Below are 25,520 nucleotides of genomic sequence, written 5' to 3'. Positions count from 1 at the left end.
TCCTTTGAAATATAGGGCAGTTTCTGCCAGAGCCCTCAGCGCCACAGCCGAAAGGGCAAAGCCCTGTCCTTTGTTGCAGCGGGAGGTTTTCCATTGCGGAGCTGCCTGTGATCTCCACGCGCTCTGATCTCCATCCTCCCCCGACCACCAGCCTCGCTCTCTGGCCATTACGGGTCAGGGGGCTCCGAACTGCGCTTATTTTACATTGTTTCGTTTCGGGGCATTGTGTGAAATACATCTCAGCGCGTACGACAGGGGGGAGAGTGATTTTTGTGTTTCTCTGCAAGGTCCCGAGGCTGCGGCACTGCCCCGCTCCATCCCGCGGCGGGGCTCAGGGGACGCGCCCCGCTGAGGGCGCGCAGCCGCCCCTCCCGGGGCAGGGCGCACCTGCCGGGGGCAGGCGACACCCGGGGAGGAACAGAGAGGTCCGGAGCAGGAGCGGGGGCGGGGTTACGATAGGAATCGCAATCGGGACCAGGACCGGGACCGGGACCGGCAGCGACCCCGTGCTGCCGCCACCACCGCCCCCGCCTCAGCGCAGCCCCCGCGCTGTCCCGGCGTGCCCCGCGCGCCGCGCGCCCCCGCCCTCCCTCACTTCCGGTGTCCGGCAGTGGCAGCGCCGCCGGCGGCGCCCCCGCTCCCCCGGCGCAAGGAGAGGGGGCGTGGCGAAGAGCGGGGCGTGGCCGACGGAGGGGCCGCCGCCCAATCACCGCCCGCCGCTGGGGGAGAGTGGGCGGGGACAGCGCCGGCACGCGCCGCGCGGCTCCGCCCCCCCCGCGCTCCCTCCTCCCCCCCCGCCCGCCGCGGGCTCGCGCCCCGCGCGCCCGAGGGAGCGTCGGGAGCGCGCCCGGGCGCCCCCCCCTCCCCCTCTCCGCCGGGTTCTCCCCCCCCCTCCTCCGCCCTCCGCCCCCCCTTCCCCTTCCCCTCCCCACCCGGGAGGAGAGGCACGGAGTGACCGACGGAGCCGCCGCTCCGGCCGCTCCGACACCCCGCTCTCCTCCATGGGGCACAGGTAAGCGCGCCGCCCCCCGCCCCCCGGGGCGAGCGGGGGTCGCCATGCTCGCCGCCCCCCCCCCATTCCCTCGAGGAGCGGCGGGGAGCCCCCCCAACGCTGCTCCCGCACCGCCGCCCCGGTGTCATCCCCGTTATTATCCCCCTTATTATCCCCTTTTTTTATCCTTATCCCCGTTTCCATCCCCGTTTTTATCCCCCCGCCGCGGGGGGAGCGCGGCCGGTCGCGCCCTGCCCGCCGAGGGGGGCACGGAGCCTTCTTTGGGACGCGATGTCCTATTTGGTGTGGGTGGATGGCTTAACTTGGTAAGTGCCGGGTTTAACCCCCCTCCCCCGGCCCTCCCTCCCCTCGCTCCTCCGCCCGCCCCCCCCTCCTCCCCGTAACCTCCAAAAGGGGAATTTTCCAGCTGGTAATTTCTGCTGCGTCAACACCCAGCTCAAGGGAGAGGAGAAGAGACAAGGGGGCATTTTAGCAGCAGCTCCACTTGCGGATAGCCAGCCTCAATCCCGGCTCCAGCATTAAAACCCTTTCCGCCCCCTAAAAACCAGCATCCGTGCAAGTTGGACCAAGAGTTTGTCAGGACTGTGGTTCAAAACTGCTTGGAAAAAGGGATGAGGTAATAATACTGGTGAAGCATGTTGTATTTCTCTCTTTCTGCGTGTCTCTCTTTTTCCCTCTCCTCTCCTCTCCTTTTTTTTTTTTTTTTTTTTTTTTTTTTAAGCCAGGCCTGTTTTGGGTTATTGTCTCCCCCTAAAGCCAGACATAGATCGCCTGGCCTTGCCTCCATTTTAATTGCAGGCTGAAATGGGGGAAGTGACCCTCTTTACAAAAAAAGAAATGCAAAAAACCCAACAAGCAAACAAAAAAAAACCCTTGAAAGAATAATGCTGTTCCTGTTGGGGGGATATAGGTGATTTTTCATAAGGCTGTAACAAGTGCAAAAGTGGCTGGAAATGTTCTCTGTCATGCTGGGAAACTAGTGATGTGTTCTTCCCCCTCCCCAGAAAAAAGTGCTGGTAGAATTTGGCAGAGGGGAGAAGGAGAGGTGCTGCGAAAAGCAGGGGTTGTGCTGCTGGATTGCCTTTGTGTCTCTGTAAATAGACATGTCAGTTCCCAAAGTAATACAAGTAGTGTCTGATAACTCAATCCCAGATGACAAATAGAGAATGGAGCAGATTTTCAGGACTGTAATAGTGGGAGGATTTCTCTTTTGAAACGGAGAGGAAAAAAAATGTTGGTACCTCCTGAGGAGGTTCTTCCCCGGCACGTTATTGTGGAGTGGAGCATTCGGATGGAATCCGGAGACATAAACCCATATTTATTTATTTTTACACCTGACCGGGAAAAGATAAACAAAGGAGAGTTTAACAGCTCTTTAATGAATTCCTCATGCTTTTTATTTTGCAATCCCAATGATTCATTTGGCAAGCCTTACAGAACGGGATTATTATCAGCATTGTTTAAAGCCATGCTAATTAGGAGATGTGTTTAGCAAACAGTGGCATTGTAGACACCTGTACCGAAGTTCATGCATGCATTTTAATTGCATCACTGGTATCATTTTTAGCATTTAGTTGCTGTCATTGAGATGTAGGTTTGTGGAGTCAATCTAGTATTTATTGAGTGTGGGTTCTCTGTATGCACAGATCAGCCCTGCTACTAATGAAAGACAGAGATTATTTTTTTCTCTTTATTTTCCTGTGGAGATTATAAGAAAAGGCAGTGATACCCAAGAAGAGTGAGAAAAACATAATTTTTGAAGAAGAAGCTTTCTCTGACTGGTTAGCTCTTTCACTTTAATCAATACCTCACTTTTATAGCCTCTTCTAATTGGAAATAAAATTTGACTTTCCCTTTCTAAACTCTCTGTTTGTCAAGTTTTATATTTTGAAATCCTTAGTGATGGAAAAAAATGGGTGGAGTGTATTATTAGTCACAATATTTTCAACATGTGGTGAGGAATTACAGCTTTGAGGTGTTTTTTGGGAGCTGACAGGGAGCAGGCAGAGGAGCTGCCCCAGGGGCTGGAGAGAGAGCTACAGGACAGCATTCAGGGGGCTCCCAAATTGCTGAAAAATATTCCGTGGTTTGGTGCGTTCATGGGATAACTGAAATAGAAAACGAATCTTTTGGTTTTGATGCAGCGTGTCCAGGAGGGGGAAACTCACTCACAGTGAAACTTCTCTCGCGGTTGTTTTCATAGACTGTGTGTTCGCCTGGGTGGAATTGAGTCAACTGCAGTCTGGTACCAAAAACAGGGCATTCGAGTAACTCTCACGTTAGGTGCTTATTCCTGTGCTTTAAATGCTGCTCCGTTCTGGAGTGTGTAGGACTGAGCCTTTCAAAACATGACCTGTACTTGGGGTTCTTGGAGACTGGAGAAAATGGGCCACTTTCTCCCCGTGGTCTTTGTTTTCTGGGACAGTTGTACAACAGTGGATATGTTCTTTGCAAGAGGTTTTTTTTTTTTTTTTTAATATCTGGAAGTGCTTAGAGGAAAACCAGTTTAGCAGCTCCCCCCTCCCCAGCAGCCCTCTGTCAAAAGGAAAAATGCCTCATGTTTGGAAGGTCTGTTAATTGCCTGCTTTTCCTCTGGTGATGTGCTGTGTTTCTGTGAGGTTCAGCATATTCTTTTTGTCTTTGCTATCCACTTGGGTGGATTTTTTTTGTTTTGTTTTTTAGATCCGTGTTTTTGAAGTTTCTAAGCAAAGTTTCCTCTCCTCCCAGCAGCAGCAGCACAGAGCAGGCTGACACCCAATCCAAACTGCCACTGCCTGCTTTCAGGGCAGAATTATTTCATAAACAGCTCAACCTTTCCCAGGACTTTTTTCCCTTCGTGTTGCCTGTTTTACTGGCTGCTCCAGAGCACTCTGTAACGCTTTCCAGACTCCCCCTAAATTGGTAAAAAGCATTCACAGGGGCTTTCCATGCTCCTGTGTGCTGAGTTTAATGGGCAAACAGAAGGGCAGGGAGAGCGGGCTTAGTTTAAGTCTTTGAAGAGCTACCTGCAGTTGTAATGGTTATCCCACATGTCCGTTAGAATTCCCAGGAGGCAGCAATCTGTGTCCGCTCCTGGCTGTGAGCACTACCCTGGAAAACTCTGACACTTTACACAGAGGGATTAATTCCGTTTTTATATTTCGCTCCCGGCTCGCGTTTGGCAGGAATATTTTGAAGTGTGGAGCTCACCTGTGTTTTCTGTTTGTGATATTTGAAACTGGGAGTGTGTTAATAGCAGAAGGGAGCAGGTTGTGTGCACAGAGCACGGGTCACATTAGGAGAGACCTTGAAGAGTGGCTGCGAGGCAGAGGGAGGAATTTGGTGTGAGGGAAGTCCTGCAATCCTACTGCATCCCTAAACCATCTCTGTGGGAGTTTTTATGATATTTGGGCAAGCACAGTAACAGTCAGGGCTCCCGTGTTAAAATTTGTTGCTTCAAAACTTCACTTTATTCCCTTCCCGAGGACTTTTTGTATGTTTGTGTCTGCAGCCTCCTTAAATACATCCTTCAGTAGTTGGGTTTCTCAGTTCCCTCTGGATCTGTGGTCCTTCAGGCAGGATGAGAAATAAAAACCTGTATCACTTCATGTGGGGCTTCTTCCCTTGAGATTCAAGAGGGAAGAATCTCAACTTCCCTAAACAGATCGATAGTTTTCTGGTTTGTGCTGCCTTGGTGTGTTTGGATTCATAAGTGTGTCCAATTTAGAGGGAAAGTGCTCTTTGGGACTCAGTTCCCATCCTCCAGCTGTTAATTGAATGTGCTGGTGTGTAACTTCTTGTTACCCATCTCCCCTTCTGTGAAACAGGGGTTTACTCAGCTATCCCAAACATTTTCAATTATACTGATGAAAATTGTACTAAAAATGCTTATTCTTCATAAAGGCAAACCAGTGTGAAGTCCTGGATGAATTCCCTCTGGGATGTGGTGGAGTCCAGAGACTCGTGGGTGGGGTTTGCTGTCCCTTACCGAGTCAGCTGCGGTGCAGTTATTTTCTGAACAGTTGCTTTAACTTTCTTTCATACCCATGTATTTAAGAAACATCAGGCTGCTGCTGAGATGTTGGTTTGGAATAGCTTCTGAGCACAGGGTGAGATCCTTGACAGCCATTCTAATGAGATGGAAATGTGTCCCACTTGGGAGTTGTGCATAGGCAAGGATGTCCCTAGCACAGAAGGGGAGAGGTGGCGTAGCTGAAATGTGACAGGTAGATGCTGAATTAGAGCTGAAACTCACCTTTTTGTCCTGATTTTTGGGGATGTGGCTGGCTTTTGTTCCAGCCCTGACAGTGGTGGTCTTGTCCTGTTGTTCACTTGACTCATGTGTGTCCTTGGGAAGAAAAACACCCTGCAAATGTTGGAAGTTGCCCTGTGTTTGCTTTATAGTGACTCTGAGTTGGCATCTCCTGTACTGGAAGGAGGCACCAAGGTGTCAAAAAATTCTACAAACATATCTAGGATCTTGTGTGTGGACTAAAATACTATTAACAAGAATGTCAGTGTGTGCTAGGGCCTTACCTGCCCAAGAACCCTACTTAGAAAATGAGCAGGGTTTTGTATATTGAAGAATATGTTCATACCTCTTGCCATATATTGAACAAACTGCTTATTCCATCCGAGTGAGTTTGCTTCCTGGTATTTCTCACCCCATGGAGAAGGGCTCTGCAGAAAGCTGGTATTTCAGGGCTTTGGATTGCTCTCCTAGAGGAAAGGGTTAAACAAAATTTGCACCTTTTGCACTGATACAGCATCAGAGGAAATACCTTCCTGACTGGTGCTCAGATCATGCCATGAAACAGAAGAATCAATGGTCTGTATTGGACATTAAGTGCTTAAAATATCCAAACCCAACTAATTTAAGTACTAATAAATGAAGTAGTCAGGGCCCAGTTGCTCTTAACAGTCCTGCTACTATAAGGTTGGAGAATGAGGTGGTGGCTAAATATAAAATGAGCTTTTTGACTTCCTTCTTGTTACCAATGTCCTTCTTGGCTTTGTACCCACTTTTAATTTTTTTTTTCAGTAGTAGTTGATCAAATCTGGATTATGAGATTTGTGCTAAAAAGTAAACCAGGATCCTTACCCAAGGCACAGAGGGCTTGCACCATGAATTACACAGACAGAATTAGGTTGTTCTCAGAGCCCTTCATATGTTATCTTTAGTTTTGCACTGGATGATTCTTTTAGATTATTCATGACTCCTTGTGTGTCTTTTCTGTCTTTTAGGTGATCTTTTTCTTGGTTTTTATCCATGTTTTCTTCTTTTTAAAAATCACCTCATGATTCTTCCTCCTTTGGCTCCTTCCCTTTTTATGTATTGAGTTTGGGAACTTTGGCAAAGATCCCCTAATTAAAAAGCCAAAAACCAATGAGAAAGTTTGGGGGAAACCATTCTTCAGGGCAATTCCCAGTGTGATAAGTTTACAGTTCTCTAATCCTCTTTTTTTTTAGGGTACTTTTTATGTTGTTTTTTTGACTAATAGATGCACAAGGACAGAATTTTTTTGCTTAGATTTCTTTTGTGACTTTTTAAAGTAGCTTTTTAAATAGCTTAAGATCTTGTAGATCTTAAGGAGATCTAATGGCACTTGGACAGGTAAATGTCATATGAGCCACAGGCATTTTAATTTTTTTTCAGGTTGTTTTTTAGTCTTTGCTGCTAGAATAACAGATATATCTAAATTCTTATTTTTTTGATGTCACCAGACTTCTCAAGCCTGGTACCCTATACCAGTTCTCCCAAGTTCTTGCTGTGTTCTACAGGGTCCATGACATGAGGAGTGTTGGGTCTGTTCTTCTCCTGCTGCAACCAGACAAGAGAGAGAACAGAGATCAAAAACAGGGGAATGATTTGAGCAACTGTTGCTGTGCCAGCATGGGACACAGGCAGATGGACAGAATTGGAAGTTTTGGGAAATGAATAAGGGAAATGCAGAGGAAATCCAAGTGCAGTGGAAATATTTCTGCAAGAGAGCAGCTGGAACTGGGTTCTCACACCTGTGCCCTGTTACAAAGGTGCATCCTGTGGGATTAGCAACTTGTTACCCACTGGAATATTGTATTTCAAGCTGCATAGCTTTTACAGGCATGGAAAGTATAGCTTCTGTTAGTTATTTACATCTTCATTTTTGTGTTTGGGTCGTTTGTTTGGGTTTTTTTTAAAGTTTTTTAATGTTAGCAAGATAAGCAAAGTGCTTTCCTCAGTACCTTTGTGGATGCTGCTTGGTGGTTAAAATCTGGGGGTCATGCTGGCTTTTGAAGACTCTGATTCAGTCAAGCTGGATGGGAATAAAACTCAAATCTCTTCCTTTCACACAGCATGGACACATGGTTTTTCTGTGACCTTAGGCAAATATTTTGGTTTGGAGGGGAATCACTATAACCATTAGTTGCAATTAATTCCAGCCCCATTTAAATCGTGTGGGTGGCAGAGGTCACAGAAACATTAACTGAAACTTACATGTCAACTGAAACAATGTTAATTTTTTAAAAAATCCTTTTATAAACTGCTGTTTTTTTAGAGTGACATTTTCAAAGCACTTCTGGAAGCATAGTCAGGAGTTGTTAACACTCTTAATACTGGTATGTGAAACTCTTTCTTTACATTAACACAAGGGCTAAGTAATTTTTCCTGCATGATTAATTATAGGAATATATCAGAATGTTTCTTGTTAAAATGGCAAACAGTGTTGTAAATGTGCAGTTATTTTAAACATTGTTTGTAATTATGTGACACTGAAGGGTTTTGTATTGAGTTAAAATTTGGATTTTAATTTTTGCCTCCTATTTTTTCCATTCTCAAACACAGGCCATCTGATGAACCTTCTGGAGCTTCTTACCAGAGACCATTCTCCTCTCTTCATTGAAACATGCACTGTCCAGCTGTGAAACATTGCAAGGTTTATTTTTGCTGACAGGAAACACTTTCAAGTATCGGTAAGTTTTCACCATTTCAAAGATATTTTTGTCATGTGGTATAGGAAAGAGAAAGGGGACCTGGAGAGATCGTTATGAGGACTGGCACCTCTTCATAAAACTTGACTTAACAATTATAACAAGGGCTCATTTAGAAATCTTGGTCATCTGCAAAAGTTGGAGCAATACCTCTGGCTGTTCTGCTCCTTCCTGTGGCAGAGGTGTCTCCATCCATCATGGTCACTCGGTTCTCATCTGTTTGATCACAAGACGGAAGCAGGTGCACAGCTCCAAGCAAAGAAGAAAAAGTGCAGGGCTCAGCTTTGCCATTTTTACCAATCTGTTCTGGCTCTTTTTGTGCCCTGGGACAGGTGTAAATGAGAGTTTTGAACAGTAATAGCCCCAAGTCTAAGTAGAAAATACATACACCTTGTTACAGTTTGCTAACAAAATAATTTCCCATGTGTCTGTGTTGGTCTGGCTCCCTCACTTCACCACTTTATTTTTTCTAAACTGTCCAAATAACAGCACTAAAAAGAGCTCGCCAAAACAATTGCTATGGAGAAGCAATCAGAAATAGAGAAAGGCAAGACTTGGCAGTCCAGAATAGAAACAGAGAACAAAGTCACTGGTGTTTGCTTCAATTGGGTCATATTGATTTTCAAGATTTTCAGTTCTGCTGTTTGCCATAAGAATGCTTGGATTTTCCTTATTACTTTATTTGTTTATTAGATATTTTATTTCACCTTATATAATGGCATTAATTTGTGTTAGAAAAGCTTTCTTAACTTTTCTCTTCTGATATTTCCTTTCAAAATCTGTTACTAGAGAAGGTCAGTCTTGAAATCACCAGAATTGATTTATAGCTTATTTTCATTAAGAGAGCTAATCTGTGTATTGAAGATATTTGAAATGCAGAGATCCAAAAGGATTTTATTATTGCTAACAATATAAAACTTTGAATAAAGGAGACTCCGAAGTGTTAGAGTGTAAGTTAAATGTTGCCAGTGTGGTGTATATGCTATTCTGAAGAAAATAAAGTCTGTTTTATACAAGAAAAATAGATGTATAAGATGATAGTTTTAGTGGATGTGTCCTCACAGACAAAAACCTTGGTGTAGTTGAACTATTCCTACTCCTTGTACCTTGTAACCATAAACACTCAGGTTTTCTCTTAAGAGCCTGTCTGTAAATGTGTCTTACTATACCTAAATATCTGTATTTTACACAAAACTTTAAAAATCTTGAGTTTGGTCTCTTAACCCAGAATGGTGTCAATCACTACAGACTGGCAACTAAACATTTCAAGAGCAAATTCTCCTGAGTGTTCCACTGCAAATTTCCTTCAGGAGCTGTACTGGTAGCTTTTAAAGCTGAGTATTTTATAGGTCAGATAAGGTGAGTCTCTTTAAAGAGTCATTAAAGTGAGAATGTTTTGAAAAGCTCCCAAACAGGAAACCCTGTTGTTCAAGGGTCTGATTGAAGTTTTAATAGCTAAAATTAGACCTTTTTGTTCCCATACCTTTAAGAAGTAACTCTTGTTTACATTATTACAAAGTGGTAGCCGGGGTTTAATTGCTTTCAGTGTATCGATATGCTTGGAGTTGACTTTTTTGGAATTTATGAAGTCACAAGTAAGAATGTCATAACTCTGAGTTTGGAGGGAAAGGACTTAAAAATATTTCACTGTTAGTTTACTGCTAATAATTTTTTCTGGTTTTCTTTTGTGTCATAGTTCTGTCTTTCTCCTACAAGAGTTCACACCAGTGCTGTCAGAAGGTCACTGTCAGGGCACTGCCTGTGCTGCCCTGGGGCTGTTGATGTCCTCAGCTGTTGTAGGAGAAACACTAGACCTGGAACCCAGTTTGTTACTGGTAAGAAGTAATTGTCTTGGATTTTACTTGTTTATTTATTCAATATTACAGTTTAGATGTTTTCATTAACTAAATCAGTTAAAATCACTTGTCACTTTTAAGAACAATATAACAAAATATGCATATCTGGTCTTTTCTTTTTTTCCCCCTAAAATATTTACGTTTACAGTTTCTAAATTTTGAATTCTAATTACCCTCCTTCCAAAATGTGGAGGACAGCAGTTTTCACTTACCTCTCATTTTCAGTCCTGGTTTTCTCTTTAAATTCTTCATGTGCTGTCAGAGCTAATGAAGGTTAATAAATGGATTTTTCTATGAAATCCTGTGTTTTGATTACTGTCCAGCTTCTGCACATTGGCTGACCCATAACCAGGGGAATAGTTTGACAAGTGAAAGGCCACAGCCAAGTGTCTGGTTTAAAGTTTTGGAGTAGAGTGAAATGTTTAATGATGACTCCCTGCTATTTTAGATTGTGCTGTTGGAGTTAGATTTTCCTTTGGTTCTTGTTTGGACTGTGGAATCAAAGCTTTAATGGTATGGTGAGATGCTGGAAGTGTGCAGTGTTCTACTCTGCTGTTTGAACTCGTGGACTTTGGATTGTATCTGCTACAGATTCTAAACAGAGATGTTAATTTAATGCTCTCTGTGATGGGGCAACATTGGCTTGAAGTTGGAGAAATTTTAGTGAATCCTGATCAGACCAAGGTTAATAAATTTGGGGCTCTTTTTGCCCTTCAATCACTGACAATTTATTGGGGCTATCAAACTTGGTAATGAAAATAGAATTAGTATTTTTCTTTAAGTATACTGAAAATCATGTGCCTCCCAAATCCCTGCCCTTTCTCTACTTCTATAGTTCTTCTCAAGGTGAATGGTGAAACTTTTATTTCCTTCCTGTGAGTCCCAGCCCATGAGGCTGAACATGCATTGTTGGGCTGCAATTAAATGTTCCCATCCCTGCTCATCAGGGAGAAGTGGTACACCTTGTTTGCATGAAACCCTGAGCTCTGAGTGACCCCTCTGGCTCAAACGTCTGGTTTGGTCTATTTGCAAACATCTGCCTCTTTCTCCTTCAGTTCAGAGTGGTGGTAGGAATGACCAACTTAAAACAACAAATTATTGGTTTCAGGAATCAGAATAGGGTAAAGGAGTTTATTTTTTTGGCAACTGTTCATTTTTGTTAGCTGTCACTTCTATCTATTTTGGAGAAAGCTGATTATGTGAATGTTATTTGGTGTTATATAGTATCAATAAATTAAAACTCTTTCAGATTTGTGTGCTGCTGTTGCTCAAACACGTGTGAGAAAACACAGCTCTTGTGGAGATTTGTGCTTGTAAAGCTCCTGAGCAGTGTCTTTGCAGAGAGTTACCATCCATGAATATCCTTGAGTCTTCCTTTTCTCTCCTTTACTGTCCCTTTCAGCTCCTAAAGGGTTTTGTTCTCCATTCTTTTCAGCACAGGGCAGATGGAGAGTAGGAATCCTGTGCATTTCTGTTGTCTTTAACTGGATAAAAGTGAAACTTGCATGCACACTGTGTCTTATTGTGCAAGGAAACATTTCAAGCCCAATCTCACCTTACAGAGCTCCTTTGCAGAGGAATTTTAAAAATGTTGGAATGTCTTGGGAGTGGAAACATGGACAGGACACAGGGGAAGCAGGGAAGTGGGGTGTGTTTGTTGGGTTTTTGTGTAATAAAGCATTGGAGTGAATTGGAGTTCTTCCTTAATCTGTTTTTACTTTTCTCTGAAGGGAGAGGGGGGAGGAAACAACACATTTTTGGTGAAATTCCAGTTGGCATGTTTTCTCTAGGGAGCAGAGTGGTGGAGGAGTGCACTAGTGAGCATTTTGGTGCTCTTTACCTTTGGTCCTTGGTATTAAGTGTAGAAACATGCTGAGAAAATTGATACAGATAAAGTGCCATGTAGTTTAAATCTTCAGTTCACTTACATTCTCAGAAAAGAAAAAGTAAACAAGCAACAAATAAATCCTAACAACAGCAAACCCTCCCACCCACAAAAACCTTCAGGCCATTTTTTTTCCCTGTTTTCCTTCTGAGGGAAGGAAGTTTATTTTTGTCCCCACTATTTCCCAGGGGACTGCTCTGTAGAGGATTTTGTGTGCAATTCATTTCTCATCTGTGACTTTTTGTCAAAATTCAAGTAATGCACTGAGATTTAGATGTAGAAAAATTTTGCCCCTTAATTTTAGTGATGTTAAAATTTTGGTTAGAAGACTCATTCCTGGCCTGAGAAATTTGCCAATAAATAAATATTTACTCTTCTTGAAACCTTTCCAGTGGGAAGTGAAGAGTGATTTAGACTCTTACTGTGCCATCAGGTGCTGTTTTTATGTTGAAATAACTGTAATGACAGTGCAAAATAAACCACTTTCATAGGTTTACTCTAGCTAGGATTAAAGATTGTATAAATTATTAATGATTCTTTCAAGACCAGGGTTTTCTGATATGAGAAAGAAAAGCAAGCCTGTATCTTGACAGAAGTTTGCATGAAAATGACTCTTCAATCTGCTCACCTTGTGTTCTTTTTGCTGTTAGGTGCAATGGTTTGGTTTGGGACATTTTTTTTTTGTAGTTCTTTTTGGAGAAGGAATAGACTTGAATTACTGTACTGCCTGTGAACTGGCTTATGAAGAAAGCCTGATCTGCTACAATTTTATTTTGTGGGAAATCTTCAGATGAGCTTTCCTGGTTTGTTGGCTTCCTGGAAAGCTGTGCTGTGGCCACGTGGTCTAAAGAATCCTGGTAGATGCTTAACTTTTAAAGCCTTCATGTACTAAAAAGACCTGAAATAAACAAAAAAAATACATAATTAATCTCTGAGGTCTATTTCTAAGAAATCTCCAATTTATTCTATCTTCACTGTGCTTCTACAGAAGTTTGAAGGGTACAGCTTTTCTGAAGAAATCTTTCCACAACATTTTTTAAGTGGAAATAAACATCCTTACCAGGGAAAGGGAAAAAAAAAATTAAACAAACCATCAACAAGCCACAAAACAGCATGTGAAATTGGAACACAAGAACAGGGTTTTAAAGCTTCCTGAATTTTTAACTACTAGCAAATTGCCTTAAATTTAACTTGGATTAATTCCCTAGTGATCCTTGACATTAAACGGATGTTCTGGTTTGACATGGGTAGACAGAAAACTAATTAATTCCTCTGAATTTGAGGCATATTTAATTTTCTCCCCTAAAGACCTCTTGTTTAAAAGGTACAATGCTGTGACAGATGTTGGATGCGGAGTGATGGGTGTGAGGGAGCAGACCTTGTGACAGAGGAAGATCAAGACATCTCCAGTAATAATTCCTGATTTGGAAACTGCTACATTTTATTGATTTCCCTGAACACAGGAGTATCCATCTCACTGCTTGCTTGAAGGTGCTGTAATGTGCCCACCTCAGTGGTCAGAAAGCAGTCTTGCAGAGAATTTTTTGTCTTTGTGTTTAGTAAAAATTCCCTGATATCTTTTCCCTGACCTTATCTTCTGTTTCCTAAAGAGATGAGCAAGAGCTCCATCCACCCATCCACCCCAGTGCCTGAACCTCAAACTGCTCCAGTCTAAACCAAAAGTAGCAAGAGACATATTTTAAATTCTGTATTTCTGCCACAGGCAGATTTAAAAAGGACAAGATGTATCTGAAGTGGACTGTTATCAGGAGGGGGGGGGACCTGACCCAATGAACTGAACTGAATAAATGTATGAGATAGCAAAGAAATAAAATCTCAAGGAATTGATACAATTTCCAGTTGAAGAAGGAAAAATGTGCCTCAAATTCACAAGAGCAAGTGGAGACATTGACAAATACTCTGATGCTAATCTGTATGAAATTGAGGAAGAGAAAATTATCCTTGCAGGAGATTCCCTGCCCTTCCTCCCCACAGTTCCAAGGAGCTGGTGTCTTGGAATGTGTATTTTAATATCCATGAAGGAACAGTGAAAGGAAATGCCATATCCAGAACATTCTGACTCTTTCCTCATTGTGGGCTCTGAGGTTTTCTTACATCTTCCCCTGAATTGTGTGGATATGGCAGCTGTTGGAGACACGACTGGTGATGGACAACTCACTTTATGCTATGTGGCAATTCATATTTCCTAAGGGGACTAAGCTCACTCTTCAACTCCTAAAAGTAGATGCAGTAGTGGTTTCTGGAATAAAGACAAAACTGAACTGTCACTTGGCCTTAAGAGGTGGTTCTTTGCAACATGGAGATGTTGGGAAGTGCTGGCAGCCACCTCCAGAGCCTGGATTAGAGAGATGCTGTGCTGGTTGCTGCCATCACAACCTTTTCAGGCCAAACACCTGAAAATCAATTTATTTTTCTTTCCATACTCCCCAGCCCAGATTCTTGGTTTCATTTTCATCGATTTATTTTGTTTATTTAAGACAGAGGTGGTGTCTGGGTGAGGATTTGGTTTGAGGTCTCTGGGCAGATTTCTGTGGTAAATAGGTGTGTGCAGCTGCACTGGTATTGACCTCTTTCAGTTCAATAAAAAAAGAAAAAGAAAAGAGAGTTTGGCTTCTCTGTGTATTATGTAGAAAAGCTGCATGGTTTGAAGTGGATGGACACAATTTAGCCTGCTGGTGTTGCAGGAAGAAGGTCCTTCCTCTCTAGAGGGAAGCAAATATTTCTCAATGATCAGGGTCCAGCTGGCCTTGCAAATTGGGATTTTTGGGGCTGCAGAGAGGCAGCTCCATCCTTGCAGAACTGGAGGAGCTTGGAGCAGTCTTGCATAACTTGAACTTTTGCATCATCAGGTGGCTCTCCAGGAGAAGGTCCCACCTCACGGATGTTCTGTGGGCTGGGAGGTGCTTTTCTAGCCCACAGTGACTAAACTGCAGCTATTTTGCTCCTGGCAATGATAATAATAGCACAGGGTAGGGGAAGGGGGCAGGGTACTTGTGGATTTGTGTTCCACAGCCCAGGAAACACACTTGAATGTGCCAAGGAAACTTCTTGAATCCTGGCTGTGCTGCCCTGTGCCACGGGCCAGTTTGAGCAGATGGGGCTGGACTTGCGTGTGAGCTCCGTGGATGTCAGAAAGGTGCTCCAGGCTGGAAACATCCTCCTTAATGCCAGTGCTAACCCTCAGCCATGTGTGCTTTAAGGCTCTATGACCTCAGAGGTTTTGTTTTTATAAGTAACAACCAGTAGCCTAAATGCAGGCTTCTGATGAGTGTGCCTGCACATAATAACATTTGGAACTGGCTCCAATTTTACAGTTGTGTGTTAACATGTGGATCCTCGTATCAATTCTACAGCTGGAGTAAATTTTAAGTTTTATTGGAACAAATTTTAAGTTTCTGAGAGAAAGGAGTAAGATATCCTTCACCTTGCTGCTCTTAAGTAGTTGGACCATTAAACCACTGTTCCATGGTAGATAAATTTGGATAGTAAGCTCCACAAAAAGTGGCATAAGCTAGAGAAAAATGACAGAATTGAATGCCAAAGGATTTGTAAAGCTGTGGAATCAAAGGCAAATATGGAGTTGCAAAGATAGTAACTGGAAAAAATTCTTGTACTGCTGATTGCTGTTGACATTTATGACCTTTTTTTCTGTTTTGGGGTGTAAGAGGAGGATAATCTGGAGGATCAAGATACCTTGCTGCTGGCACCAGCTAGCCTTTTATTTTGGATAATACTGCCAAATTTTATGAAAGGTGATCAAATGCCCTGTCATTTTTTTCTCAGCTTTATGTTGGTCATAAGAATTCTTTCTTTAAGTGATCTACTCAGTATCTGAGGGTGGCTGCAGGGTAAACTTGGAGATGCAAAGCAAGGAAATATGTTTAATGCAGAGTATTGCTTGTAAGTAGTTGAGCTTCAAATAACATTAATTTCGTAGTTGTGATCTATTGCCCATTTAGTTTGGGTGGGGACTTAAAACTTTTCTTGGATTTGCTCGCTGCTCTTGTGACTTTTAAACTATTTTTATAGCCCCTCCATGGGAGTATAACAAGGGAAATGCTGGGTTCAATTGGCTCTTGCTGTTTGAGGATTTCAGCTCCTCTGTGTGCTACACACAATGCTTGTTCCCTCAAGGAAAATGTGTTACAGTGTGCCTCTCAGTAGGCTGTGGGCATCTGAGCATGGTTTCAAGTGCAGTATCTCTTTCAAAACCAAACTTCAACAAATTCACAGTAAAAACTGACAGCTGTTGTTCTCTGGTTACTTCAGATGGGTTTTTTTACAATTTTGTAGTAATTTAAAGAAACGTTTGCTCTGGGGTATTATGAGCCACTGGAGGATTGGCTTTAAATCTAGTCCTTTTTAATGTAAATTTTTTGAAGTCTGGCCAAAGTAAGGTGCATTTTGTAAGGAATGTGGAGGCATTGCAGGTAGTAGCTGTAGTTGTGGCACTCTTCCCAGATGAACCTCTTGCTTCTTTTGGTGCAACCTGGGGTTTGTGTCAGCCTTGTATTGGATTTTGTAATTCTGTCATCTCCTTCCCCCTGCAGGACTTGTGGAAGAGGAAACATAAAGATCTCCAAATGAATAACCGAAAGGAAGATATGGAAATTGCTTCCCACTACCGTCACCTGCTGCGGGAGCTGAACGAGCAGAGGCAGCACGGGATCCTCTGCGACGTCTGCATCATCGTGGAGGGCAAGATCTTCAAAGCTCACAAAAACGTCCTCCTGGGGAGCAGCCGCTACTTCAAAACCCTCTACTGCCAGGTGCAGAAAACCTCTGACCAGGCCACAGTCACCCACCTGGACATCGTCACCGCCCAGGGCTTTAAGGCAATCATTGACTTCATGTATTCCGCACACCTGGCGCTGACCAGCAGGAACGTCATCGAGGTGATGTCGGCTGCCAGCTACCTGCAGATGACAGACATCGTGCAGGCCTGTCACAACTTCATCAAAGCAGCTCTGGACATAAGCATCAAGTCTGATGCCTCGGAGGACCTTGTTGATTATGAGCTGGGAGCCCCTTCCAGCAGCAGCACGGACGCTCTGATCTCGGCGGTGGTGGCTGGCAGGAGTATATCCCCCTGGCTGGCTCGGAGAACGAGCCCAGCAAACTCCTCTGGGGACTCAGCCATTGCCAGCTGCCACGAGGGAGGGAGTAGTTATGGGAAAGAGGATCAAGAACCAAAACCAGACAGCCACGAAGACATTTCGTCCCAGTCTCTCTGGGCTAGTGACATGGGCTATGGGTCTTTGCGTATCAAAGAGGAGCAGGTGTCACCGTCCCATTATGGAGGGGGTGAGCTGCACTCTGCCAAGGATACTGCAATACAGAGTGGGTTCTCAGAGCAAGGAGTGGGGGATGGCTGGCAGCCCACAGGCCGCAGGAAGAACAGGAAAAACAAAGAAACTGTGAGACATATTACACAGCAAGTGGAGGATGACAGCAGGGCAAATTCTCCTGTGCTGCCGCTTTTACCTGCCTCAGGATGGCCGTACAGCAGTCGAGACCCAAGTAAGTCATTCTTCAGTTTTTGGGGATGAAACTGAAAGCATTGACTTAATTAGATCTGTTTATGGGATGATCTTATCAGCCTCTGAAACAGGAGCTTGCCAGAAATACAAAAATGTAGAAACTTGTGTTGCCAGCAATTCAGAAGCACCAAGCACTGTGTGGTTCAGTGAGGAGCCCGAATGGAGGCTGGTTCTCATATAAAAATGATGGTTTTGTTTTGGTTTTGAACCCCAAAACCACCACTCTAGTTGTTGGGATTAATGAGAGGAAAGGTTAAAATAATTTATTTTAGTAGGTGTGGACATTGATGTCAAGGTTGAAGAATTTTCCTTTCACTGTATATTGATGATGTAATTACACCACACACGCAGGTGTAATTTAGTCTTACTGATAGCATCTTCAGAATTTCCTGATATTCAGGTGTCACTTTCTCTTTGGTAAGAAAACCACCATAGCTTTTTGCTGGTAATGGCAGGATAAGTGTTTAGTAACTCTCAAGAACAACATGTTTTTCTGAGGCACCACTATGGCTTCAAGTGTATTTTGATGTGTGGCTTCTTGTGGTCTGAGACAAGTGGCTGCGTTTTAAGTGTGTAGCCAGTGAGAAAACTGTTTTCTTGACTTCCTTTGAATCTTCAGTAATTATTTTTTTGTCTCAAGATAACTGTCCCATTTGATTCATTAACCAGTGGCAATAAATAGATTCAGGAATGCTTCTGGACTAGGAGTTTGGTGGTTTTTTCTAAGGACTTATGAGAGTGTATTAGTAAACTCTCTCAAGCTGACTTCAAGAACTTAGTCTGTGCTGTGAGTTAGCCTGTGTTTCATTGCATACCAGAATCCAAGTCAGCCAGGAGAAGGGTGTGTGAGATTATAGGCTTTTATGTTGCCAAATTTGGATAAAAAAAAACAATACAAAGAGTACTGAAAGTCGTTAAAGTCTTTATGGGCTGAAGAAGGAGGTTGAAGTTGCTCACCTACTGGAGTTTAAATGTGGTTTTCATTGAGCAGTAACTCTCCAAATGTCTTGAGATTTATTATGTTTTATGGTTATCTGCTGCAGCAGGATAATTGCATATAATTATTCTAATTAGCTGATGATAAAATCTAAACAACGTCAGTTAGAAGAAAAATGCGAGATAATTTAAGGCAACAGTGATTTATGAAGAATTTCAATTTTTGCAATGCGTGTATTTTATCCTTGTTTTGAGTGAAGACTCAGCATGGATTACCTGGTCTCTGTTCTCGTGCAACTTTTTCATTTTCCATGGCATCCCATAAAAACAGCTCAATCACTTGTGCTGGCTGAGGGATGTGGGTTTGGAGGCACCTGGAGTGAACCAGACATGTTGGAGTGGTTGCAGAAACAGAGCTGCAGCTCTGATCCTCTTGGAAACCTGGGTGTAGACTGAGTGTTTTTATGGAAAATAGTGCACAACAGAAGAGACTGTATTACTGGAAGCTGAATGAAACTTAGATTATTTAATTCATAATTGTTAGAGAATTAAATTGCAGTGGCTGTTCACAGATGAGAGGAAGATGGCTCGGGGGCTTGACTCAGTGCAGTGCTGAGACAGCACTGTCAGCAGACACAACAAATTATTTGTTCCAAATCTTGCCTTAAATGCAGTTTCCAATAAAGGAGGTGGTTTCATTGGTGGGAAAAGGGCAACTGGATGGTGGTGGTTGGTGGAGGAGTATCAATATTCCAATAGTGCTGGTAAAAGAAAAGGAAAAAATGAATGGCAAGACTTGTTGCTGTCCAAAATGAGCAGGTTTTGGGGCTGCCTGTGCTGGCAGTGGCAGCTGGCAGAGAGCAGTGTGTCCATGAGGAACAGGAAGGGGGTGTGGGGACTGAGCTGCTCCTGGGCTCCCCATATTGGCCATCTGGAGAGGTGAATGCAGGTGAAATTCTCCTTTCTGCCCTGCTGGACAGGGAGGTTCCTCTGCATTGTGGGGCCCGAAATTGTGGAATGAGTACATGTGAGCTTAGCAGCAGGGATGGTCTCTGCAAGCTCTGCCTGTGTTGTAGGTCATGTTGTGGTGTCTTTGGGGATTTTTTTCAGTATGATTTCAAAGAATTTGAGATCCATGCATGTTCAGTTTTGGTTAACCTTGGACATCTTGTCCACAGGCAGCCTCTCGTGTGGTAAACCTGTGGTTTGGGGGAAATCAAACGGGCACTCAGGTGAGGCTGCTGCTCTTTCACTGTGAAGTAAAAGCAATCCTGCTACCCCAAAAATATCCCTGTCTGTGGCCCTGCAAGCAGTAGGGTCTTCTGGTATTTCCCATATCCAACAAATAGGAGATTTTTTTCCTGAAAACTTCATATCCTAAGCTACAGGGTAGTGCTTAGGCTGGATTTTGGTACTCCAGGTTCCTCCCTCTCCTGTTAGAATTAATCAGTGCTGTAGGGGTGTTGCATACTTGACTCCTAAGTATGAAGAATAATTGATTTTGTTGTGTGCAAATGGGTAATGACACAGTGCAGACACTTGTAACAAGTATTTGGGTTGTGTTTAAATTTCAGCTTGAAGTTGTCTTTGATTTAGTCATGTCAGGTTTCATTTTTTAAAACAGACTTCATAGTTTAGGGCTCTCTTTTACCTCATTTGTTTAGAAGTGTCCCTATCAGCAATGTACAAAGCTAAGATGGAAAGCTGCTCACTCACTGAGGAAATGGGTGTTGAATGTTCTTTCAGAAGTAACTGAGAGGAAAGAAAGTTACCTAGAACTAACTCTCTGTTCTTCAAGGCTCGTTCACTTTTCTGATCCTATCAGTTATTTTAAGATGCTGCTTACTAAGGCTGAAAGCTCTTGCTGGGTTCACTGGGGTGGTTTACAAATACCTCTCTGCTGCTGGGCTAACACAGACATTGCATTCTGGAAATGGAAAAGCTTCTTCAAAGCTCAGTCTTCCTCCTGAAATTGTGTAAGGTACTCTTTTGGTCTTGGTTGCAAACAGCACTGCATTTCAGCAGCGTTTTGGAAGGGGACTCTTGCAAGTAACCATTGCATCACCCTTTACATTCAGTGATTATTTGGGGCAGGATTTTGACAATGAAAAATACGCTTCCTACTCCTCTATTATATTTAGGATTATTTAATTCCTGTTACATTACAAAGAAGCACATTGCTGTCACTGAAACTTTGCTTTTGAAACAACTCAGCTCATTCACACTCAGCAATGATGCTGCTTTCAGTGGGAAAAACATTCTTATCAGTACAGGCTGGTGTATTAAAGTGTCCCAAATATTTAAGTAGACTGTTTAAATACAAATCAATGACATCTCAAAAAAAGACATAGATTTTATTTAAGTGGAAAGGGTAAGAAAATTCTTTATGAATCCGTTGATTTCCCATATGCTGGTGGGGTGCTGTGGAGAGTTTTGCAATCTGACAACATTGGAGATTAAAATAAAAAGGAGTGTCTGAGGTAATCATACTGATGGTAATCTAACATAATGGAAATAGCAAGAGATTGTTAATGTCTGCCATGCAGATTGTCTTTTTCATCCAAGAAAGAATGATCAAATAGGATTTGCAGAAGAAAGTAAATGGAAAACTGAGGTGCTGGACTGGGACTGTGATTCAGCTCTCAGTTTCTCAGGGTGGTGTCAGTCAAGCACAAAGCTTGATGAGCACCATCTTTTCATGCTAGTCTCTATTTATTAATTTGGACTGTCTGTTTAGCATCAAACACATTACATTTTGTCTTTCTCATCCTGTTTGGGTTGTTCAGGATGTCAGTCTGTCATTCCTTGTAGGAAACATTCATATATATGTTTTCCTCATCAAGACACATTAACTTGAAGCAGCAGTTCGCCAAAGTAAACTGAAGGATGGGCTTTTATAAATAATAACTTTATTCATAATTGAGCCAAGAAGAATTTCCTCCATGGACTTGCCAAAAGAACAGGTCTGCCTTTTATTTAATCCCTTTTTCTTGAATTTTATAGGTTTTCTAAAGAAGCATGGTTTTTAGTCTTTGCTAGTTTTCATATCAAAGATGCTTATGAAATTCAGAAGTAGTCTTGTGCCTTGAACATCTTTGTCTGCCTTAGTTTCCCATTCCTTTAACCTTGCTGGATAAAAGTTTTTCAGGATTACATGTCCTGAGTGTGTGGACTACAGGATCAGGTGGTGTTTGGAAAAGAGAATGGATATCTTCACTGTTAAGCCAGCAAAGTGTTGCTGGTTTTGCCTCTTCATGTAATGGAAAACTGTCACTTGAAGGGTGTCTTCTGAAGAATTTATTGACGCCTTTATTAATGTGTTAGTTCAAGCATGGTAGTTATGATTCAGGAATTTATTTCCAAGGAAGTACTCCCACACATCTTCTGAGTGTTTGCACCCAAAAGCTGCAAGTGAATTTTTGTGTGCCAATTGACTGTGAAATGAAGCTAATTATTTTAAAAACAGAGCAGCCCTTTCTAAAGGCTCTACAATTTGGGAACTCTTTTATTTCTTTTAATATATGTATTGGAATTGCTGTGTGCTGTTAAGAAGAGCTTCAGGACTCGAGTAAGCCCAGACTCGTGACCTCCATGGGAAGGACAAACAGGACTTTGCTGTATCCTTCTGACTTTGCAGAGCTCACAGTTCCTTTAATGTTTTCCCCATCGAAATCTTTAATTATGCCCAAGTTTCCTCCCTGCTGCTGAGGAGCCGTTGAAGTCGCTGGTTTTCCAATGCCACACGTGTGGCTCTGCTCCCCAGGAAGCCTGGAGACAGCTGGTGTCATCAACATTCCCCATCCCTTCTTGTGTCTTGGTTTCCAGAGAGCAAATTCTGATTACAGGAGCTGTTGGGGAGCACAGATGCTGAACAGTTGGATCACACAGGGAGCTTACATTGCAAAAGGCTTCAGAGGCAGGCAAGGAAGGACTCCTTCAAGATGAACTCAACCAAGTTTCTGCAGGTGAGGTGTCTGGACTTGAGTACAGGCAGGTGAATGTGTGGATTGCCTTTGTACAGGATGGTTTTATTCTTGAAACAAAGTTGTTTTTTCTCAGCAAGCTACTGAGCTTTTTGTGTCTCTGTCCCTTTGTCAATGCAAATCTTCAGATCGTCCCTTGATTTATATTTTCAAGTCATTATTAAATAATTCCCTTGAAAATTCCCCTGTTCCCGTTGTGGTATTTGGCAAGCATATTGGCCCAACTAGAGGAATCCATATTTTGCAAAATGACAAAAGGGGGAAAAGATGAGTGTGGTGTTGGTACTCTGGATTCAGGTAAAGGTCTTTGCTCTGTTCTACAAAAGTGAATGTATTGAAGGCGGTGCTAAGAGAAGTTCTGGAAGCAGGCAGTGTTGAAATAATCCAGCCAGAAAAGTCACTGGGACAGAAAACAGTCAGTTACTCTTATTTTAAATGGATTTTGCTTTGAAGAGAGGGAGTCTCCAGTACCCCTGTCATGGCCTGAGTCCTGGTTGCAATGGGAGAACTTCAGGTGTTTTAATGGTTTGCTACAGCCATGACTGAAAACTGAGCTGGATAAAATTTCGGTTGTCAGATGAATGTCTGATGTCCTAAAAATCAACACAGGCTCAAAATTTAATAATTTCCCACTTTTAGTTTGTTTCTTAGACCTATTTTTTGCCTAATTTTGGAAAGATCACTTTTTAAGCAGGATAGATGTTTTTGGATTAAAACAGCTTATTGGAAAGGTGTTGGAGTATTTTTGAGGGTAGGTAATAGTAAACTACAAATTGCCTGCCACTTGGAAAATTAAGTTCATTACTGCATTTTTCCACCTTCTTTTACAGCCATGACGTTGCAGTTATGGTGCAAGGTGTTAAAATCTTTGCTACAGTTGAGGGGGTTTTGCTGGGGAGATGTTTTGATACTCTGCTGAGCAGTGATGCAGCCAGGCAAGGAGGGGTTACAGCTCTGTGCTCTTATGCCACCCCCTGAATTCTTTCTTAGCCCAAAATCGGCTTAGCCTGCATTCCTCGGGCTTAGGAGCTGCCCAGGTTTCTGGACCCTCTCTGGAACTCTTGGTGTGCCTGAAGCTGTGTGGAGGTGGCTGAGAGTTGCTCAAAATGTAAAACCAAAGGGAAAAAAAAAAAAAAAAAACAACCCTGAGCACCACTGATCTGTGTCCACATTGAGAATTTTGCAGAGGGTGCTCAGTGAATAATTCAGGTTATCTCTATCACCACGGCTTCAGGCTAATGGAGTTATTAGAATAAAATCTTTGCTGGAGTAACTTTGGAGTTTCTTTTATTGAAGGGTTAGGTCAGGTTATTTTCAAGTTTGGAAACTAAAATCATTGCTTTAAACCCAGACACACTTACTCCCTGGCTACACCCTGGCTTTAAAATGGTTCCACCCTAAACCAGCTTTAGCTCAATGCTCAGTGTCTGTTTCCTTTCCCCACCCTGCATTCCATTTTCCCCAGGCTCCCAAGCCCTCCTCCTCCTCTTCCTCCTCCCCGAGGTAGCAGTTCTGATTCTGTTAATCTGCTTTAACTCCAAAGATCAGAGGCATTTTCCCTCTCTCAAGTGCCTTTCTCACTATTTTATTTGTTCCTCGTGCTCTTCCTTAAGGAGATCTCAGCTTTTCAAAAACTTTTTACCCCTTTTTTGTTCCTTCCTTTGAAATTATGAGTGAGAAATCAATAAGCTTTTAGCATTTTAACATAAATTCTATTCCTACTTTGCAATCAGCCCTGTTCAAGCCTTTAATTTCCTTATTTGCAGTACTGCTTTTGCATTAAACTGTAGTAGGAATTTATTCTTAAGATGAAATGCCTGGAAATCAAACCCAAGCTTTTCTCTACTGGCCTCTGATTAATTTTTTATACTCTTTTTTTTTTTCAAGGCACTTGTTTCAAAAGGTAAATATTTGTTCTGAGGATTTTCAGAGTTTATAACTCAGCATTCTGTCATATCACGAGTGCTAATATTCATATTTAATGTGGTACTTGAATGTTTTATTTCTGTCCCTTCATGTTTGTGTCTTCCTCTGTCCTGAGGAGCAGCAGGGAATAGTGTTACTCCTTTCATTGCCTGAATTAAGAGACTTAGAAAAAGAGGTTAAGCTTGCAGTACTGTTAAAGTGATAGTCTCAAATTACTCTACAATTCTCTGCATATTTTGGAGAAATGAGTGGCTTAAGGTATTTCTGCCCTTCCCAGTCATTCCTGCTTCTGGAAGGATACTGTGTTATCCCTCTTTAGAATAATTTCTAAAACAATTAACTTACCCAGTTTAACCATTTCTCTCTGTTTTGCCTTTTTTTCTGAAGATCAGGAGTTGGCCAGGTTTGCTCTGTAACCCAAGTTGAGTTGAGGTCACTGACAGGAGGTGGGGGAGCAGCAACAAACAGCAGGGTTTGGACCAGGAGCTCCTTTTGCTGACCACAGGAAAGTGTCTGCAGAATTTGATTCAATGGTAGAAAAACAAATATTATGGCAAAGAGATGAAAATTGATTATTTTTTTCCGGGTGCCTGGAGGAGTGGAGGGAATTTTCCAGTTATTTGTACACTGATAAGACAAAGATGAGGGGTACACTTGTGCTTGGAACATGCTGCAGGAATAGCAACATAAAACCAGGTCATATTTGTGTAGAACAAGCCTGGTTTATTTTAGCAGGAGTGTTCTAGAGCTGGTGAGGAGAATGTTTCTGTTGGTAAAACACAGAGAGTGAACATCCTATGGCTGTAGGCTGGAGAATTATATTGAAGCCTCAGCTGGCATGGGCTCCTCCTGAGCCCTGCAGGAACAGGAGCAGCATTGGAAATTGGCACTTTTCCTGCAGCAGTGTTTTTCAGAACTCAAATCCTGACAGTCCCAGGTCACCCTGCTTTGAGTTGTGGTGGAGAAGCTGTAGTAGGGCTCAAACCTCAAAGAAGAGGGTTGGGAAAGCACAGCCTGAAGGAGACCAAGTTTTTTATTCCATAAGGATTCACTTAAGATATCTTACAGCCTTCAACATAAAGGCAGTTTTTAATGATCATATGTGTTGTGGTTAAATATCTATGTTTGCTTGATTGTTTCCTGCTTGAGGAAATTGGAGCTGATTCTGAATGCTGTGCACATTTATTGTATCCACATGTCTGCTGTTATGGTTGTAAAATAGTGCAAATCAAACCCAATATAGCTCATGGCATCACTTCCCCATGTAAATATTGCAGTGGGTGAGAATGCTGGGGTTTGCTTAACAAATACTGAGTTGTGAAACACTTTTGGAAGATTTCTGTTAGAAAGGAGGAGGGAACTGAAATACAAACTTCAAGGATATTTTTAGCAGCTGGTAAAAGATTGTCA

General features: G+C 42.6%; 1 protein-coding gene across 14 annotated transcripts in view; it reads left to right on the top strand.

Annotated features, from left to right (window-relative positions):
• The first annotated feature begins 793 nt into the window (after window positions 1-793).
• ZBTB46 (zinc finger and BTB domain containing 46) overlaps window positions 794-25,520 on the top strand; it is a 50,681-nt gene continuing 25,954 nt past the window's right edge. For 2 of the 14 annotated variants that reach the window (XM_021527332.3, XM_085558165.1), the window contains exons 1-5: window positions 812-1,012; window positions 1,419-1,628; window positions 7,818-7,945; window positions 9,660-9,798; window positions 16,276-17,245. In XM_021527332.3, coding sequence (XP_021383007.1) covers window positions 9,745-9,798; window positions 16,276-17,245 — 1,024 coding nt within the window. In that variant the 5' untranslated portion in view covers window positions 812-1,012; window positions 1,419-1,628; window positions 7,818-7,945; window positions 9,660-9,744. Of the gene's footprint in view, window positions 1,318-1,418; window positions 1,629-7,817; window positions 7,946-9,659; window positions 9,799-16,275; window positions 17,246-25,520 lie in introns of all 14 variants that reach the window. The other 12 variants (XM_085558174.1, XM_085558166.1, XM_085558172.1 and 9 more) reach the window with 8 other exon arrangements.

This window comes from Lonchura striata, chromosome 20 (genome assembly GCF_050655825.1).
Source record: "Lonchura striata isolate lonStrDom1 chromosome 20, ASM5065582v1, whole genome shotgun sequence".
Classification (NCBI taxonomy): domain Eukaryota; kingdom Metazoa; phylum Chordata; class Aves; order Passeriformes; family Estrildidae; genus Lonchura; species Lonchura striata.
Note: the sequence above shows the minus strand (reverse complement) of the source record. Positions and strands in the feature narration are given on the sequence as shown.